This window comes from Melozone crissalis, unplaced genomic scaffold (assembly GCF_028551555.1).
Source record: "Melozone crissalis strain CALT ecotype California unplaced genomic scaffold, PUWL_Pcris_2 ptg000018l_1, whole genome shotgun sequence".
In the NCBI taxonomy this organism is placed as follows: Eukaryota; Metazoa; Chordata; class Aves; order Passeriformes; family Passerellidae; genus Melozone; species Melozone crissalis.
The window spans coordinates 5,389,352-5,406,208 of record NW_026535796.1 but is presented as its reverse complement, the minus strand read 5'-3'; the positions used below and the strand labels follow the sequence as shown (position 1 = coordinate 5,406,208).

The window sequence follows — 16,857 nt, the reverse complement described above, 5'->3', positions numbered from 1 at the left end:
GTAAGCATAAAAAACAAAGGTTTCTTTCCACAGCAAGTTTGTCTGAATATGATCTTCACTTTAACTGGTTTTGCTCAGTTAGCTCAATCCTATAAAAACACTGAGGATTTAAATATGAGTATGGCTATATAAAATCATGTACTAGGTTTATGCACAACTTGTAAGCATCCTCTTGATTAACCTACCAAGTGCTGGAGCAACTGAGACTTATATAAACCACTCATTTTAATGAAACATTTAAGCATGGACTGCTAACTTAGTGACCTGAATGGGACTATTTATATTCTGAGTGGAAAACAAATCCTGTTCTGGCAAAGGATTTTAGCATGTCATTTAAATCAGGAGTAACAGAAGCCAGCAAAAAGAAGGAAGAGAAAATGAAAAGCAGCACACAGGGGTTTAGTGTGTTTATTATTTTCTGTTTGTGTTTATTTTTTCTGTATGTTTCTTGTTTGTTTGACTCATTGGTTGTTTGGGGTTTTTTTTGTTGGTGGTTGGTTTTTATATGTGTGGGTATGGTGGGGTTTAATTGTTTTTTACCATTTGTGGAGCATTTAGTTTGCATTTTGTTTTTCCACCCTATTGTTTTTACCAAAAATCCAAACTGCCAGAAAATCACTGAACTCTGTTCAAAGCAGAGATTAAGTCCCTGCCATTAGAAGATTGATGTGTGAACTACATTAATTGCTTTTCTTTAGTGACTTTGCACTGAATCTAGCTGTATTTTGATGCACTTTAGGAAAGGTCTCCTGTGTTTACTGGTGACCTTGTGGGTGCTCAGCTACCAACTTATCTGCATGTATAAAAGTTGTCTCTTCCCTTCTTAAGTGGAATAGCTGTCTTCTAATTGGGGAAATGCTAATGTATTTAAGATGGCAGATGTTTCTGGTAATAGTAACATCTGTAATGTTAGCAAATAGATCCATTAGGAAATTTTATCAAAATAATTTTTTATGCTACTCATGTAGTTCAGAGTATCCATCTTGAAGGAAAACCACAAATAATTATTTGTGGATTCCAAAGTCCTGAATAAATTATGGAGCAAAAGGTTGGGAAAAAGGAGGGGGAAAAGGCTGTTAGAGTATGCTCAGTGAATAAGGCAGATTGTGTTTGGCAACTGACTGTGCTACTGGGAGGCCATAACATCTCTAAAAGAGATCTCTAAAGAATAAAAATCTGTGGATGATTATAGTCTCCATCACATAGAGAAAACCAATCTTATGATTTATCACCTGTGAGAATTAGCAATACTTCCTACAGTGGGCTTTGCTGCCTGCTCACCTGCCCGGCTGTACCCGGAGGATCAGTGGTCCATGCAAGTTAGGTCTGAGACTGCCCAGCCTGTGCTGAGCTGTGCTGTCTGTCCAGCCTGGCCTCCAGGCCCACGGGGGACAATTTCCCTGGCTGATTGTCCCACGGGATTATTGGGGCAGGTCCTACGTGGTACCTGCAACGACAACCCCTGCATGCCCTGCACTTCATCTGAAAATGGCAGCAAAGGCTTCTGGTGTGAACATGTTTTATGTATGGCCATGAAACAATGTACAGAGTTGTCTCCTTGTACAAAACTCCTGTAATAGCATGAATGACCAAATTGGTGTAAATTTTCCATGGGCAGGATGTGTGTGACGTGCTGCACCTGGTTGATGCTGGACAGCCCAGGGTTCCTGAAGGAATGTAAGGTTATCTACACTGTTCTCTCCATTATAATGTTAGCTTCAATAAATGGTATTTTAAGTGACACTTTAGAATCTGAGTGCCTTTCTTACTGGAATCACAATAAACCAGCACCACCTGGTACAAAAGAGTTGTCAAACTGTACCTGCCAGAACAATTTCACTTGGAGTGCTTTTTTGTTCTGATGATGCAATTGGCCGAAGACTAAAATTGGGCAAAACCTAATTTTTTCTCCTGCTGTTTATTATGTGTCTTGAGTCAGGGATCTTAATGGTTCTGTGTGAAAGCCATGAAAATAAAACTCTCAAGTGATCATGGGCTGTGTTCTGTGAATGACAGTTTCAGTGCTCAGAGGAATGTACGTGGGTTACAGAGACAGAAAAGTGTGAAATTTTCTATCAATTGCAGGAAATAGTGCATGCAGGACTCCTATTTCTCAGCCTCTGTCAGTCAGTAAGTGTTAGAGAGTTCAGTACCATCTAAGACCATGCCCATCATCCCTCACTTGTTCCCCATTGTCCTTTTCTGCAGAGTGAGCTCACAAAGACGTTCTCAGTGCGTGGCTCCTCTTTGGGCCTAGGGCTCCAGTGCATTTGGGGTTTGGATTCTGGCTGTCCTGCTGACATGATTTATGGTATTTGATCCTCAGACTGAAATGCTGAAGACATCCATCAAGATGTACAAAAAGGCCATTCCATTTCTTTCCCCAAAGCCGGTCTGAAAAGGTATTTTTGGCCAAGCAGACCAACTAACACAGCACTTAGCCAAAACTATAGGGAGTCCTATGTTTTGACATGGAAAAAAGACCATTGAGATCACAGCACATACATCATAAATAATAATTTGCTTTTCCTACAACATGCAGAAGAAATTATGCATAAATTTATTTAATAATCTCTGTTGAAGTCCTTGCACAGCTGCTGCCCTCACCAGAGCTTATTCCCATCCCACAGCTTTAAAGAAGACTTAACACAATAAACCTACCCCAAACACCCAACAACTCTCAAAAAACCTTCCAACAACACAACTCCTTCCTCTTCGTCACGTTTTGCCTGGCTTCAGTTCTGGAGGCAGTGGAGCAGGAGGTGTTTTAGCTTTTCCCTGCACTGCGATTGCACTGCGCTCTCTCCAGCTGTGCACAGCTTTCCTTCCCAGCTGTTTGTGGGGCAGAAAAATTCCAAGAGGAAAGCTGCTCTCCTTACTGTGAGGTACACCCTGCTGGGAACACTGGACCTGAGGCTTTCATAAATTCCATTCACAGACTCAACTCTATTCCTGTTCTTCAAAAACCCAAAAATTTCTAGGGGGGGAATTATTTGGAAAGACAGAACAGTATCAGGCTCACTGATATATTCATGACAGCCTGCATTACCATTAATGCTTATTTTATCTTTCCAGTAGCATGTCACAATGACAATTTTTTAGTTTTATTTACTGTGACCAATGTTAATTTATCTGTCCAGTAGCATGTCACAATGACAATTTTTTATTGTTTTATTTACCATCTCATCTGAGGTGAAAACCCTGAACAGTGTTTCAACTGTGCTGAAGAACACGAAAGCGACCAATGTTAATTTATGCACCCATGTTACAGCGAGTCATCAGAAATAAACTGAAAGGGACAGGATGCAGCACTTGTCCATTTAACCGAGCGCATTTCCTAGTACGAATAAATGGCAGACCTGGGGCAGCAGAGGAAGCCTGGCGGGCCGGAGGCCGTGAGCCGCAGGGCCGGGCGGCGCTGAGGGGCGCGGGCCGCCCCCCGGGTTCCTCGGCCGCCGGGGCGGGACGCGGCTGCCGGGGCGGCGCCAGCGGGGCCGGGCCGGGCCGGGCCGCGCCCCCGGGGCCGGCGCAGGCCGGGGCGCAGCGGCGGCGGCGGGCGCGGGCCGGGAGCGGGCCGGCCATGGTGGGGCTCAAGGAGGAGCTGCTCAAGTCCATCTGGCACGCCTTCACCGCCCTCGACCTGGACCGCAGCGGGAAGGTCTCCAAGTCCCAGCTGAAGGCAAGCGGGGGGCGGCCGACCCGGTGGGGTGCGAGGGGTCGGTCCCCGCCGAGCGCTGGCGCCGCGGGCACGGGGCGCGGGCTGGGACCTGCCCACGGCCGCTCCGGGGGCACGCGGCGCTCGCTTTGGGGCTCTCTTTGGGGCTCTCTTTGGGGCGCCGTAAATCGCGGTCTCCCCGCCGTTCGTGCCACGGCATCGCTGCCCCTGCGGGCCCCGGCCACCTCCGTCCCGCGGGCGGCTGGCGCGGAGCCGTCCTGGAGCTCGAGCAGGCTGATTTTCATTCCGCTCCGTCCTCCCCGGGATGTCAGCGCACAAACCCTTGTTGTGCTTCTGGTCCGCTTTCAACCGCATGTCCTTGCTACCCTTTCTGGCCAAAATCTTTTGTGGGGTAGCCACAAGGTCCCATCTATAGGGGTTGGCTGCGTCCAAGTGAAATTCACAGCTTGCCAAGGGGAGAGAGAGGTTCCACAGTGCCCTCTTATTTGGATATAAACAGGAGAATTAGTCAAGAGGCTCCAACTGTGCCATTCTTTCCTTAGCTTATACGCTGAAGTAGTGTTTGTGCTCTTAAAAGAGCTCTCAGGCAGCTCGCTGAATCCAGTCCCGTCTTGGCCCTGCTTTATGGGACCGTCTTGGCCTGGGAATAATAGCAGGAATCTGGCTAAATAAATATTTTGAATAAGAACGCAACACCTGTTGACATTGGAGACTGTGGGTCTTTGTGCTCGGCGCTGGGGCTGCGTGGGCAGCAGCGATCAGCCGAGGTTTGTGCCTTTCGTGCGATTCGCTCCACCAGCCACAGTGCCCGTGCTCTGGGTGCTGTTCCCTAGCGTGGCTGTGGTCGCTCATGGACTTTATTTTTAGCATTATGTAATGAGGGTCCGGAGCGTGCTGCAAGCAGCCTGTTCCTCTTCTCCTTTTCTTCCGCCTGGGTGATGGGGCTGTGAGATAGAGCCGGACTGGGGCAGAAGTGACGGCGGGGCAGGAATCGGGCCAGACGCCAGACCTGGCTGTGAACTCCAGCTGAAAATGTGTGCAGGCCCTGGGTTCTTCACGGGGGCGTCAATGAAAGCGAGTGTTTGTGTTCAGCCTTGCAGGACAAACCAAAGCAGGTCGCAGAGAAGCTTTTTTGTGTTTTTATCGTCCTGCTTTTTATAGGAATCCTGTTTTCCTGTCATGCTGCCCACCACACCTGGTGTGCTCCATGCCCTAACCTGGGGGTGTCTGCAGATGTCGTGGTGCAGGCCAGTGCAAAACCTCAGGTGATAGAATGGTCTCTTCGAGCTAATGGTCTCTTATAAGCTCTTGGAGATCTATATCACACCCGAGATAGCTCACTATTTCATATGGTATAAAATCAGCAGGATGGCTTCTGTGGCAGTGTTGGAAACAGACAAGTTTTAATAAAAGGCAAAATAACAAAGCTCTTTACAGAAAAAAACCAAGCTAAGTGTAAGAGGCTCTTGCTCCTGGTAAAACACCTCACAAAAGTGATTAGTTCCTTTGTTGTGTTCTTTTTCTAGTAAATTGCTTATGCAGGACTTTTTGGCTTCTGTCTAATTGGCTATCCTTAAGTTTGAAGTCCCTAAGGTCTTATGAGGTGTCTTTTTACCTAATTGAGGAGAGAAACTTCTGAGCTTTTTTCCTTTTTAAGGAGACGAAAGATAATTTTGTCACTCCATCAGCAAAGGGCACATTTCTACACTCAGGTGCTGCCCTGAATGAAGTGGCTACAGAAGCTGCCAGTGTGCTGGTGGGCTGGTACAGCGTCATCAAAAAATGCAGGGCTTTGTATGTTTGTGCAGCTCTGTCTGTCAGCTCTGTCTCCACAATTAATTATGTCACAGACATAATTAATTAATTCCCACAGAATTATTAATTCCTGTGGAAATAATTAATATTCAATCAATATCCATAATTATTCCTGTGGGGAGTGTCAGCTGGAGGATCTGGGAGTGCAGAAACAAGTCTGAAATGAGGTTGCCACCTTCTTCTGTGGCCACCAAGAGTTAGTTTTCAGAGGGAGTAGAGGGAGTCTTGTGTAGACTTTTTGTGGCAAATGCTGAATGTGGTGTCAGACTGATGGTCCTGCTGGGGAAGAAAGGTGTGCAGGGTGGCAGTAGCTTCACATGGTCAAAAAGGGCAGGCAGGACAGCAAAAGAGAAGTTCCTGTGTGTTAGAGATAGGACTGTGTTGTCCTTAGAAGGTATTTCCCAATTAAGTGTTTCTCATCATCATGAGGAAGATACAGCACTCCTGTAAAATGGAGCACTGATGATGCTTGGAGACCAACAGGTTAGTAGAGATCTGTGACATTAGAAAAATATGCTTAATAATTGAGTGGAATGGCTGTTTAAAAAAAAAAATTATGGAAACCTTTTTGGTTTGTGAGAATGGCAGTGTTGTAACCTGCTGAACACTTCCCTTCTCAGTAAGAAAACCTACTGGCCATGGGTCTTTGGTTTCTGTAATGCAGTATAAGGTGGTGCCATCACATTTCAGGGAAATTCCTAAGGATAATATGTTTGCTTGTTAGAGGAAGTGATTTTTAGTTACTCTGCCTAGAAGTGACCTTTGATCCTTCCATAAAAATAAATAATTAACTTTAAATACTATGAGAAAAATAAATATATGTGTGTGTGTGTGTGTGTTCTGTAGTTGAGGCCCTACTGCAAAGGGTTTGCATCACACGTTTGTTTTCAGTAGATCTAGAGCAGATGGATGGAAGTGAGTCAGTTTGGTCTGTTTTGTAGTCTGGAGAAACAGCAAATGCTTGAGGGCAAAAATGAGACTTGCTTTGAATAGTAAGGATGTCATGAGATGTCTTTTATCCATTTGTATCTTCTGTATATGTTCTGAGCTGCTGAGAGAGGAGACAGTCAAATCAGTCCCCAGTGTAATTTTGAATATTGTCTGCTTCCAGTATGCACTGATTTTTTTGTTCGTTTGTTTGGGGTTTTTCTACCTTTTTTTTTCAACTGGTAGTCTTCAGAAGTTCTACTGTTCTGTTGGCTGCAGCTCTTAGTCTTTTTTTCTACATCAGCAGAAACATTTCTGTATTCTGTTCTTAAATTACAGCTTTAAAGCTGGACATAGTCATTGTTTTGCCAGTGTGTTTTTTGGCATGTTGAAACACTGATACAGCAAGGCTCAGGTGTAAGTTCTGTGTACACAGTTACAGCTGCTGCTGTGATTCCAGCACGAGCTACATCCAAATTGCTTCCTTTTCTACACTTAGATTCAATTTCATCTGTCTTACAACCTGCAATTTTAAAATTAACTTGTTAATTCACTTTTCATCTGGGTCTTGAAACTCTGTAGTTTTACATATGGTTCCACCTGACAGCCAGCAGAATTGCTAGTAGTGTGTGTCTGTATGATTGGATCTTGGAAAAATCCACCAATTAGTTTTTACACCCTCTCTGGAAGCTCTTCCACTTGTTGCTTTGTGATTTGTCTCTGCTTAGGCAGTGGATTTATTTTGGTGTTCTTGTCTTCCATGCTGCATTGGGGTTTGTTTTCTGAGTCTTGGGGTCTTGGACTCCTGGAAGCTATCTGCGGAATGTGGATGGTGAAAATTATGTCTCACTCAGGCCTGTATTATAACTTTGGGTGACCAAAACTACTTGTCAGGCTTAGAAAATCCATACCGGTCTGTTCTCATTTCTGGAGTGTTAGAGGCTTGTTGTACCTCTTGCCTTTGCTTTTCCCCTAGATGAGAAGTTGGTGGCCTGTGGGAAGAGGAAGAATGGTGTAATCAGGGGTGAGAGGGGTGGTCTGAGCACAGAGGAAGACCTTGAACAATGCAGTGAGGCAGGGGCAGGGTGGGAGCCTGGCCGAGTGGGCAGGACCCCGTGGGACAATCGGCTTTGTGCGGCAGTGCAGGGCAGTAGGAAATTACTCACTGTGACTCAGGGACAGGTCCTGCTCCGGGGCTGTCGGCAGGGCTCACAGTGTGTGAGTTAGGGTAGCAGTGCTGTCGGTGAGGCGTGAGGGAGGGATGCTGTTGTGCCAGGAAAGCCCAGGCAGCCTTTTAGCCTAGACTAAAACAGGGAGCCTGAGGAAGTGACAGGGCCATGAGGCTGTGCTTGAGAGGAGCAGCTCCCAGTGGATCAGCAGCCTGTGTAACCTTGAGCCAGCCTGTGCCCAGGTGGCCAAGGCAGCCAGTGGCATCCTGGCCTGGATCAGCAATGGTGTGGCCAGCAGGAGCAGGGCAGGGATTGTCCCCTGTGCTGGGCATGGGGAGGCCATACCTCGAGTGCTGTGTCCAGTTCTGGGCCCCTCAGTTTGGGAAGGACATTGAGGTGCTGGAGCAAGTCCAGAGAGGGGCAGCAAAGGTGGTGAAGTGTCTGGAGCACAAGTCCTGTGAGGAGCAGCTGAGGAAGCTGGAGGTGTTTAGCCTGGAGAAAATGAGGCTCAGCAGTGACCTTACCACTCCACAACTGCCTGAAGAGAGCTTGTAGCCAAGGGGGGATTGGTCTTTTCTTCCAGGCAACCAGCAAGAGGACAAAAACTTAAGCTGCAACCTTAAGGAGGTTCAGGTTGGACATTAGGAAGACTCTTTCCACAGAGGGGCTGATTAGATATTGGAATGGGCTGCCCAGGGAGGTGACAGAGTCCATGGAGGCGTCTAAAGAAAGACTGGACGTGGCAGTCAGTGCCATGGTCTGGTTGACGTGGTGCTGTTCTGTCATAGGGTGGACTTGATGATCTCAGAGGTCTTTTTCAGCCTAAGGGATTCTGTGATTCTCTTTTGTCAGGGAAGATGTAGAAGAAAGTTGCAGTACAGGGGAGTATGTTTACATGGAGCTCTTCCTAAGGACTAGGAGCCCCAGGACAGAAAGGCAGTTCCCTTGGCTCCTTGGGCAGGTGCAGGCTGGCACCAGGGTGTGACTGGAGGCCAAGGGGGATTGTGCAGATAATGAAGGCAAAAGAAAGGGTGAAGTTGTTGAAAATGGTGATGAGGGGTGTGCAAGTGCCCAGGGATGAAAGGAGCAAATGAAGGAACGGGAGCTGATGTGGATGAAGGACACAAGTGTCAGGAACCTGGGCTGGAATACACTCATCCATCTGGGAAAGAGGCTGCTGCAGAAACCCTGATGTTGAATAATGAGGCTCCAGGCGGGGTATGTGCTGCCTGAGTGGATAAGGAAGCTGGACCTTGGGGGTGTGATGATGCAGGATGTGGTGTGTGTACGGTGTACCCTGGATGAAATGACCTGGTGCTTGTGATGAGGAGCTTGTATTATGCTACTTTTAGCATTGGTCCTAAAAGAAAAAGGGAAAGTGCTTGTGAGTAGCCTTATTTTGGCTGGCTGGCTGGCTGCTGACATGGATGTTAGGGAGAGATGAGCCAAGAATGTCTTGGAATGAATTCACACAAAGCCACTGAATGGAGCTGTCGGGATCTGGTATGCCAACATCTTAAAATCTGAAAAAGAGACAGGGGAGTGGGAGGACCCCCCTGAAAGATGGAAAATAAAAAGAGAAAACTACCGAGAAGCTGACAATGGCTGCTGCAGGATTAAGTCTGCCCTGGTAAGGCTCCCATTGTTATCTGGGCCAAATTTTTGTCACTGAGCAGTAAGTAGTCTAGCATTTCTCCCTCTCCCTGTAGAAATGCAGATCACTTTTCTGGGACATGGTTAAATGAAACTACTCAGATGGTAACAATTCAACAGGTGCTGAAAGTTTTGGAAAAAGGGAACCCAAGAGAGGAGCAGGTCTAGCAGAGTAGACCTGAAGGTAAAGCAGCATGAAACAGGGCATAATAAAGTAAATCCAAAGTCTGTGATGACCTTTGGCATTCAGCTTGCTTGTGCTTGTATTTGTATTTGGAACAGAACATCTTCAGTGTTCCCAGGGAAAGATGGGATGCCACCAGGCATCTTCCTTAACAACTTTCCCTTGAAAGTGAAGGAGTTGTTGTACCTGGAGTGCACTGGTGTCATGAACCCCTGGGCTGCCTGCGCTGTCTCAGACCCCAATTTGGGGACCCCGCTGTGCCCATGTGCTGCAGCAGAGATGAGTCTGTGGGCTGGGGCAGAAACTGGCCTTGGCACGAAGGTAAATTGTTAAATCCAGAGCAGGATAAATGCGGAAGGAGAAAGCTGCCTAGCAGCCCTGTGGGCACTGGGGGAATAATCCTGACTGCTGCAAAACTTCCTCATGCTTGATGCAGCTTCTGCAAGGCAAGGAGATTCTTTTGTACCCCAATTAGTCTGGTGCTCAGCTACTTGTTGGGGTTTTTTAAAATTGTTAATTAACATAGAGTATCTTCAGGTCCAGATAATGTGATTTGAGAGAACAAAACCAAAGCAAAGGAGACCTCAGGGCAGAATTTTTCTGGCATACCCTGCACGTGAAGAATTCAGCTGGCGCTTGGCCGCGTTAGAGAGCGGCAGCTTTGGCAAGCGCCGAGGAATTTCCTGAGTTATGAAAAGAGCCCTGGGCACCAGAGAGATGGCAGATAAGGCACATCTTAGAAAATCATTGAAAGTGGAATTCTTTCCTGGTAAGTTGGTCACTTGATGTGGAAAGCACCTAGGTTTCTGTCAGCCCAAGCACAGCTGGAGCACCAAAAAAAGGAGAAGACAAATATGTAGAAAGCACATGATAAGAAAGTATTTTATCAAGACTTTTTAATTTATTTTGGTAGTAAGCTGAAATCAGTCATGCTTTCAGAATATTTTTGTTAGCTGATTTTTTTTTTTTAGTTGTAGTATTAGCAACTCCAGTGTGGTTGGAAAACAGTGATCATCTCTCTCTCTCTCAGAAATTCAAGAATCCCTCAGGCTTCTATAAATAACAGCAGGAGCCTTAAATGGAAGGGGAAGCACACGTGATAGTACAGTCCCCCAACCCCATATGTAAATCACATGGACTCAAATACTTGATCTGGTTAGAGAGAAGGATGGATTGAAGTGTTGATGGAGAGTGGTGTGAAGTGTGATAACTTCTAAATGCTCTTTTGCTGCTTTGGGAAGTGTAGCTTTTGTTGTGCTATGGCTGATGCTGTTGTTTAACTCTTTATAAAATTCTAGACCTTCTTAGCTCTAATGCCTTAGTGTTAGCATACATATGTATTTCTCATGGAAATGTCTCCTTTTCTGAAAGCAAGTTTAACTTTGGAGGTATATAGAGAGGAATGCTCCTCTGAACTGAAAATACATCTTGGGCCATCTTTGTAATATTTCCTGCTAACTAACACTTAGATTCTGCTGTCTCCTTATAATGCATCAGAATAGTAAATGTACATTTTCTTCTTTCTTGGGGGTAGGTGGGTGGGGGAAAGCCCAGACATTTTAAGTGTGTAGCTTTGGTTTGATTTCCTAGGCTTTGACAACTTCAGACTTTCACTTCTTCTTTTACAACTGCTTCATCTTTGATGATCTTTTATGTCTACTCATCTAAATAGACATGCTTATAAGTTTTCTGCACATTTGGTTTTTTTTACTGTTTTCCCTTTGCATCATTTTGGTCTGTTTTTTAAAATTGTATATAAAACCCACAAAAGTCAGTTGCACTTCATTCCATGTAGTTGTCGATTTAAAAAAAAAAATGGCACAAATAAAAGCATACCTTTTTGAAAAGATGTGATCTGTTTTACCTTTGTGTAATTTTTTTTAGCTGTATTTGTTGCCTTTTTAAAGTTTTTTTTCCATGCAAACCGTGGCAGTATGTGTAATACTAAATCCTTAACCCAGCTCATGTTGGTGGTACATGATCTCCAGAGGCTCAGCTCTGCATCATGCCAAGGGCTGATGTGGGCAGCCTGTCACAGGTGTGACCTGACCCCAGACAGTGTGAACAGCCAGGGGGAGGGATGATGGTGCTTTGCTGTTTTTTGGGAAGTGCTGGTGGCACACCAGTCCCTCCTGGCCAGGCTCTGCCTTCCTGTTGGTACTGAGGTGTTGGTCTGTGCTTGCAAACCTCAGCTAGGGCTGAAGAGCTTGAGGTGTGCTGGCTAGTTTGTTTTTAGTAATTCAGTACTTCCTTAAAATTAGTCAAGTGTGTAGTCTCTCCTTGAAGGTCATTTCTCAAGAACAGACATGAGTGTTAGTGGGTGTCAAGTTCGTGACATACTTCATGCAAATAGCTTTTTAAAATAAAAATTTGAGAAGCACACCTAAAGCCTTCCTCTTTCTGTAACATTACTTTCCTTTGCAGCTGAGCCATGGGGTCAGTGTTGAGAAGCAGCCCAAAAGCAAGCAGATGAGAGAAATCCATAGTTAATGCTTTAATCTGAATAGTCTTTTCTTTGTAAACTAAAGCTACATATTAAATTGTTTTCTTTGTCACTCATTTTCACTAGAAATAAACATTTATAGTTTCAAGGGCTAGGTGTTTGTGGTTGTTTTGATAGCTATCTGACTTCACTCTGCAAATATTATTTTGGTGTTCCTGCATACCTCTCCTGGTTTTCAGCTGCATGGGGATATATGTACAAAGGGGAGCTTGTGTAGCTGCATTTGTAGCTCTCTAGGGCTGGACCTCTCTGTGCTCACATTGCTTCTGTAACATCAGCTCTCTGAAACCATCAAGTGAGGATTTTTTAGTTATGTTTTGCAAAACTTTGTGGGGCAGAACTTGTGGTGACATCAAAGTGTCACTTTGCACATGGTTTTGGAGTCACAGGTCTGCTCTGGAGGGAACCCACCATGGTTAAAGCTGACAGCAGTGTCACTGGTTTCTCTTTTGTCCTCAGGTACTTTCTCACAACTTGTGCACAGTGTTAAACGTTCCCCATGATCCAGTGGCCTTGGAAGAGCACTTCAGGGACGATGATGAAGGACCAGTTTCCAATCAGGGTTACATGCCTTACCTAAACAAATTCATCCTGGAAAAGGTAAGTTCTGAATTCTCGTGCTTTCTTGTATCAGCTTTTGTTGCTAGAGTGTCTTTGTGGTAGCTGGTGCCTGCAGGAGGCTGCTGCTGGTGTGGAGACACTGGTTGGGAGTGTGTCTCTGGGGTCCCCATGGTGTGGCTACTCTGGGGAGCCTGTGCCTAAAAATGGAAGGGTGCACTGCTCTCCACATCTTGTATTTCCTGTTACATCTGGCCCTTGCCTAAGCTGTGTTCATGCAGAACTGTGCTCATATTAATAAGGAGTAGGCATCAGTTTGTGGGAATTGGGAGTGGTGCTGTGCCTGAGCCCCATCCCCAATGGGATACAGCTGTGAAAGGCAGGTGAGCAGTGTTGGAGGTGATGAGCCATGGAGTGCTGAGGGGTTACTGACCAATCACCAGAGGGAACAGAGGGCTCACAGGTGCAGTGCGTGAGCCTGAGGGGTGTGAAAGGTTGGGCTGAAGAACAAGAGCAGAGGCTTGCAGCCTTCTGAAATTGTGTAGTGATACTCTGTGTATTGTGGCTGTCTCAACTTTGACATGTGTTGTGACAATAAAGCACTTCAGCCTGAATTTATCTGAAAGTGTCTGGGAGCTGTAGTTTGTCCCACTTTATACTGCAGCTATAACAGATTATTGTCACAGACTCCTTTGCAAACAGAAAGGGTAAAAATATCTTCACTGTGTCACAAAGTGCTTTAATAAGTAGATCCCTTCAGAAGGTTACAGTGGGTGACATTAGGGCGTGTTGTGAAGTTCTGCCTTGCAAGTTCTTTCCTTTCATGTCTGAGCATTACTCAGTCTTCTGTTGTGCCTTGTTTCAGGAGAAACTCTGGAAAGCCAGCAGGGCTCTCCCTCTCCTCTCCATCATGTTGCAAAATAGGTGCTCACTGGGATGGAAAGTGAGGAAGCCCCAAACAATGATCTTCCTGCTTTTTTTTCTGTCTTCTGTTCACGTCCTGGGCTGGGTAGCGAAAGCAGCTCATGTGATGGTGGAAGCATCAGCTTCAACACCACTGATTTCTTGTACACTTGAGGGCCAGCCCCAGAAACCCTCAGACTTTGATGTTGTGGCTGCAGAGATACAGAGCTGTTTACTCTCTTTCATTATGTGAAGAAGTCCTGAACTGACATACTGCCGAGAAATCCAGTGCAGCAACTGCAGATGATGCAAACTCCTCAGCCCCATTTGCTGATTTCTGCTCCTCCATTTAATAGTGGTGGAAAATGTGATATATATAATGCAGTCTGGCAGCTTCTGTCTAGCTTATCAGCTTCTATCTAGTTTATCAGCTTCTCTGCCTCTCTAGTCTGTGTTTCTCTCCCACCTAAAGAGTATGAGAGACATGCCAAGTGTCCTGTTTGATGTGTGGGAGTTGTTGGCCTTTATTACGCGTAAAGGTAACTCTTTAATGTCTTGGTTGTTTGATGCTGAAGAATCCTGCTTTGTCCCAAAGAAGTTGTGATAGCCTTTCTGCTTCATCTTGGCTGTCTGAGATCCTGTGGAGACCAAGCAGTCTTTTTTTCCAAATTCTGGGATAAAAGAATAGGCCTTAATTTATTTTGACCACAGGATTACAGTGAGAGAGGCTGAACCACAGTGGGTTAATGCTCTTTGTAGACAGTAGCAAGCCATTAAATAAAGAAAACCCAAAAGAGATATGTATGGCTTTTTCAAATATAAAAATGCTTTATTGTTAAAGGATGTTTCTAGGGAGAATGGTTATGGAAATGAAGAGCAAAATGGCATTTAAGTAACACTTTTATATTAAAATGACAGACCTGCCTATGTAAGTAAGTAGGTATGAAAGGAAAGAGCATGACTGTATAATTTCTTGTTTTGTTTTATTCATATACTGATCTGGCTTCCAGTGATTGCCTGATATATCCATATCATCAGTTAATCTTAAAAGATGAAAGTGTTAAGGAACAAGATTAAATTATCTATAACTTGATGTTATTTGATCTTGACTAAATGCTTGTAAATAAGAAAATTAGTGAAGTTGTTTGGACAGAAGGCTGTCTTTTTGGACAGGAAAAACCTTGTCTGTGACTTCTCTTCTTTTAGAGATGAGTTTACATCAGTGCCAAAAGACAACATGCAGTGGGATGAAGTCACTGATTCGTTGCGTGTCTCTTTGTTTAAAACAAACAAACAAAAAAAGCAAACAAGAAACTCCTTCTTTATTTTTCCAAGGCGTAATCTGTTATTTTAGATGGGGTGATAGTAGAAAAATTGCTGTTAGTATATTCTAGTAAGCAAAGCTACTAAAAAAGGAGTCATGCTTTATACTCCAGATACACAGGAAGTTCTCAATTTCCATACAGTGAATTAATTAATTGATTCAAGCAAGAGCCACTGGCTCAAGAAAGGTTTTTTGATCTTAAGGTATTTGCTCTAAGACATTCATAAATATTTTATGGATGATTTCTTAAATTTCTTTTTAAATAGTTGTATAGCTGTGACTTAGAATTTTATTGAGAGGACTTTGTAACCTTTGGAAATAACTTATATTGTACTCTTAAATGCAGTTGTAATTTTTAATATTTTTTTTGGTGCTAACTTATCCTGCAATAAAGCTTCCTTATATAGAACCAAGGAATCATCAAGAAAGGGACAATTGTGAAGAAAGACAAGGTAGTTAAGTGAGGTACATTTGCTGCAACTAATTTTCTTTATTCACATACGTAATTTCAGTAAATTATTTAAGTAATTAGTACTGTCTGATTGATGATTTCCAGTGTTATCCATCTTGTTACTCAGCAGATACATCTGTCTAGAATTTTCTTGTGTCAGAAACAAAACCTGTAAATGTCTCTTTCAGGAGGGAGCTGTGATTTGCCAGTATAGTGTCTTCATAATTTGTTTTGCTTGGTTCCTTAACCATATTTTAGCATGTTATGTTATTTACAATGTCTGTAAATCCAATTGGAAATGTTTCCCTTTCAGTGATGGCAGTGGTGCCATTTTACAGCAGGCCTTATTCAGAGCAGGGAACAGTCCTGGTGAGAGGAGACATTGTTCAGACCTCAGGTTATCTCATCTTCCAGGCAACTTCATGAATGCAAGTTACACTACCAATGCTTGTTATATTTTTGGAACTGTTCTTTTGGAGAGCCAGGGCTTGTGTGCTGATGTTGTTATTGTCCTGAATAATTCCTAAACAGTGTCTCTGTTCTGTATGACACATGGGCCCCACAAAGTCCTTTTCAGAACCAAATCTGGATTCTGAAAAAAGGGCTTTCATGTCTAAAGTGGGGTTGCTGGCACTGTGGGACCTCTTCCCCTGTGGTGAGATGGTTCTGAAACCTCCTGCTCATCTGGTGCACAGTCCTGGTGGCAGGGACGTGCTGTGGGTGACCTGGGCTTTGACAGGAGTGTCTGAGGGGCTGCACTCCTGCTTTGCTGTGGTAGCAGAACCCATGCACCACCAGGGCATTTCCTGGGTGGAACTGCTCACTGTCAGGGTGGGAAAAGCACTTCTAGAAGAGAAGTCCTGGTTCATTGGGCAGGGTGGAGAGGACACAGAAAAAGCACAGGCAACAGTAGCCAAGGAGTGAAGCTGGTGAATAGAACAGAGGAATCCTGACTTCTAGCCCTTCATCCAGAGGGTGTTTGTCCATTCAGTTGGTGTTTCATTCAAGATCTGTGTTTCTTGTGCAAACAAGACAGATGCTGAGCTTGTGACTGGAGCAGCTCTGGCTCCTACAGCTGCCACCTCATTCAAAGGACAGCTGTAGCCTCTGCAAGCATGCAAAGTCTATGATTTTTGTTGATATCTCACTCTTATGCCTGGAGACTATTCTTGTCATCAGGTTGGTTTCTTGTTTACTTCTGTATTTATTTTTTTATCATTTTTCCCCTCCACTCATATCAGTTCATCGACTTCCCATGTCTGCCACTGACTGAGCCAGTGTGGTGTGGTCACTGTATTTGACTGCTTGCCAGACTGGGCAGGAAATCAGACAGTTTGCATTGGTGCTCTTGAGGCACCTGAGATCTGTGGTTTGGCTTATCTTTAAAAAAACCACTGACCATTACTGATCTCACTACCACAAGAGTACAAGAACCTGTTCCTTAGATGTGTCTTCCAGAATCTCAAAGGGGCTTCCATTACAGTGCCCAACATGCTTTAATCAGTAACACATTCATAAAGAAATAGCATTGCCAAGTTATGGGGAGATAATAAATAGGTTTAATGTATAACTTAAACAAGGGTTTGAAAATAAAACAGTAAATGAGAGCTCTTACCTGTATAAATAATTCTCAGATCTGTAGATGCAGCTGCTGGATATGATAAAGGATAATGAAAACAAGAGGGATTTTTGTA

The 16,857-nt window shown here is 44.5% G+C and overlaps 1 protein-coding gene across 1 annotated transcript in view; it reads left to right on the top strand.

Moving 5' to 3' along the window:
* Window positions 1–3,538: 3,538 nt before the first annotated feature.
* SWAP70 (switching B cell complex subunit SWAP70) overlaps window positions 3,539–16,857 on the top strand; it is a 34,956-nt gene continuing 21,637 nt past the window's right edge. The window contains exons 1-2 of the mRNA XM_054275445.1: window positions 3,539–3,679; window positions 12,387–12,527. Coding sequence (XP_054131420.1) covers window positions 3,581–3,679; window positions 12,387–12,527 — 240 coding nt within the window. The 5' untranslated portion in view covers window positions 3,539–3,580. The remainder of the gene's footprint in view (window positions 3,680–12,386; window positions 12,528–16,857) is intronic.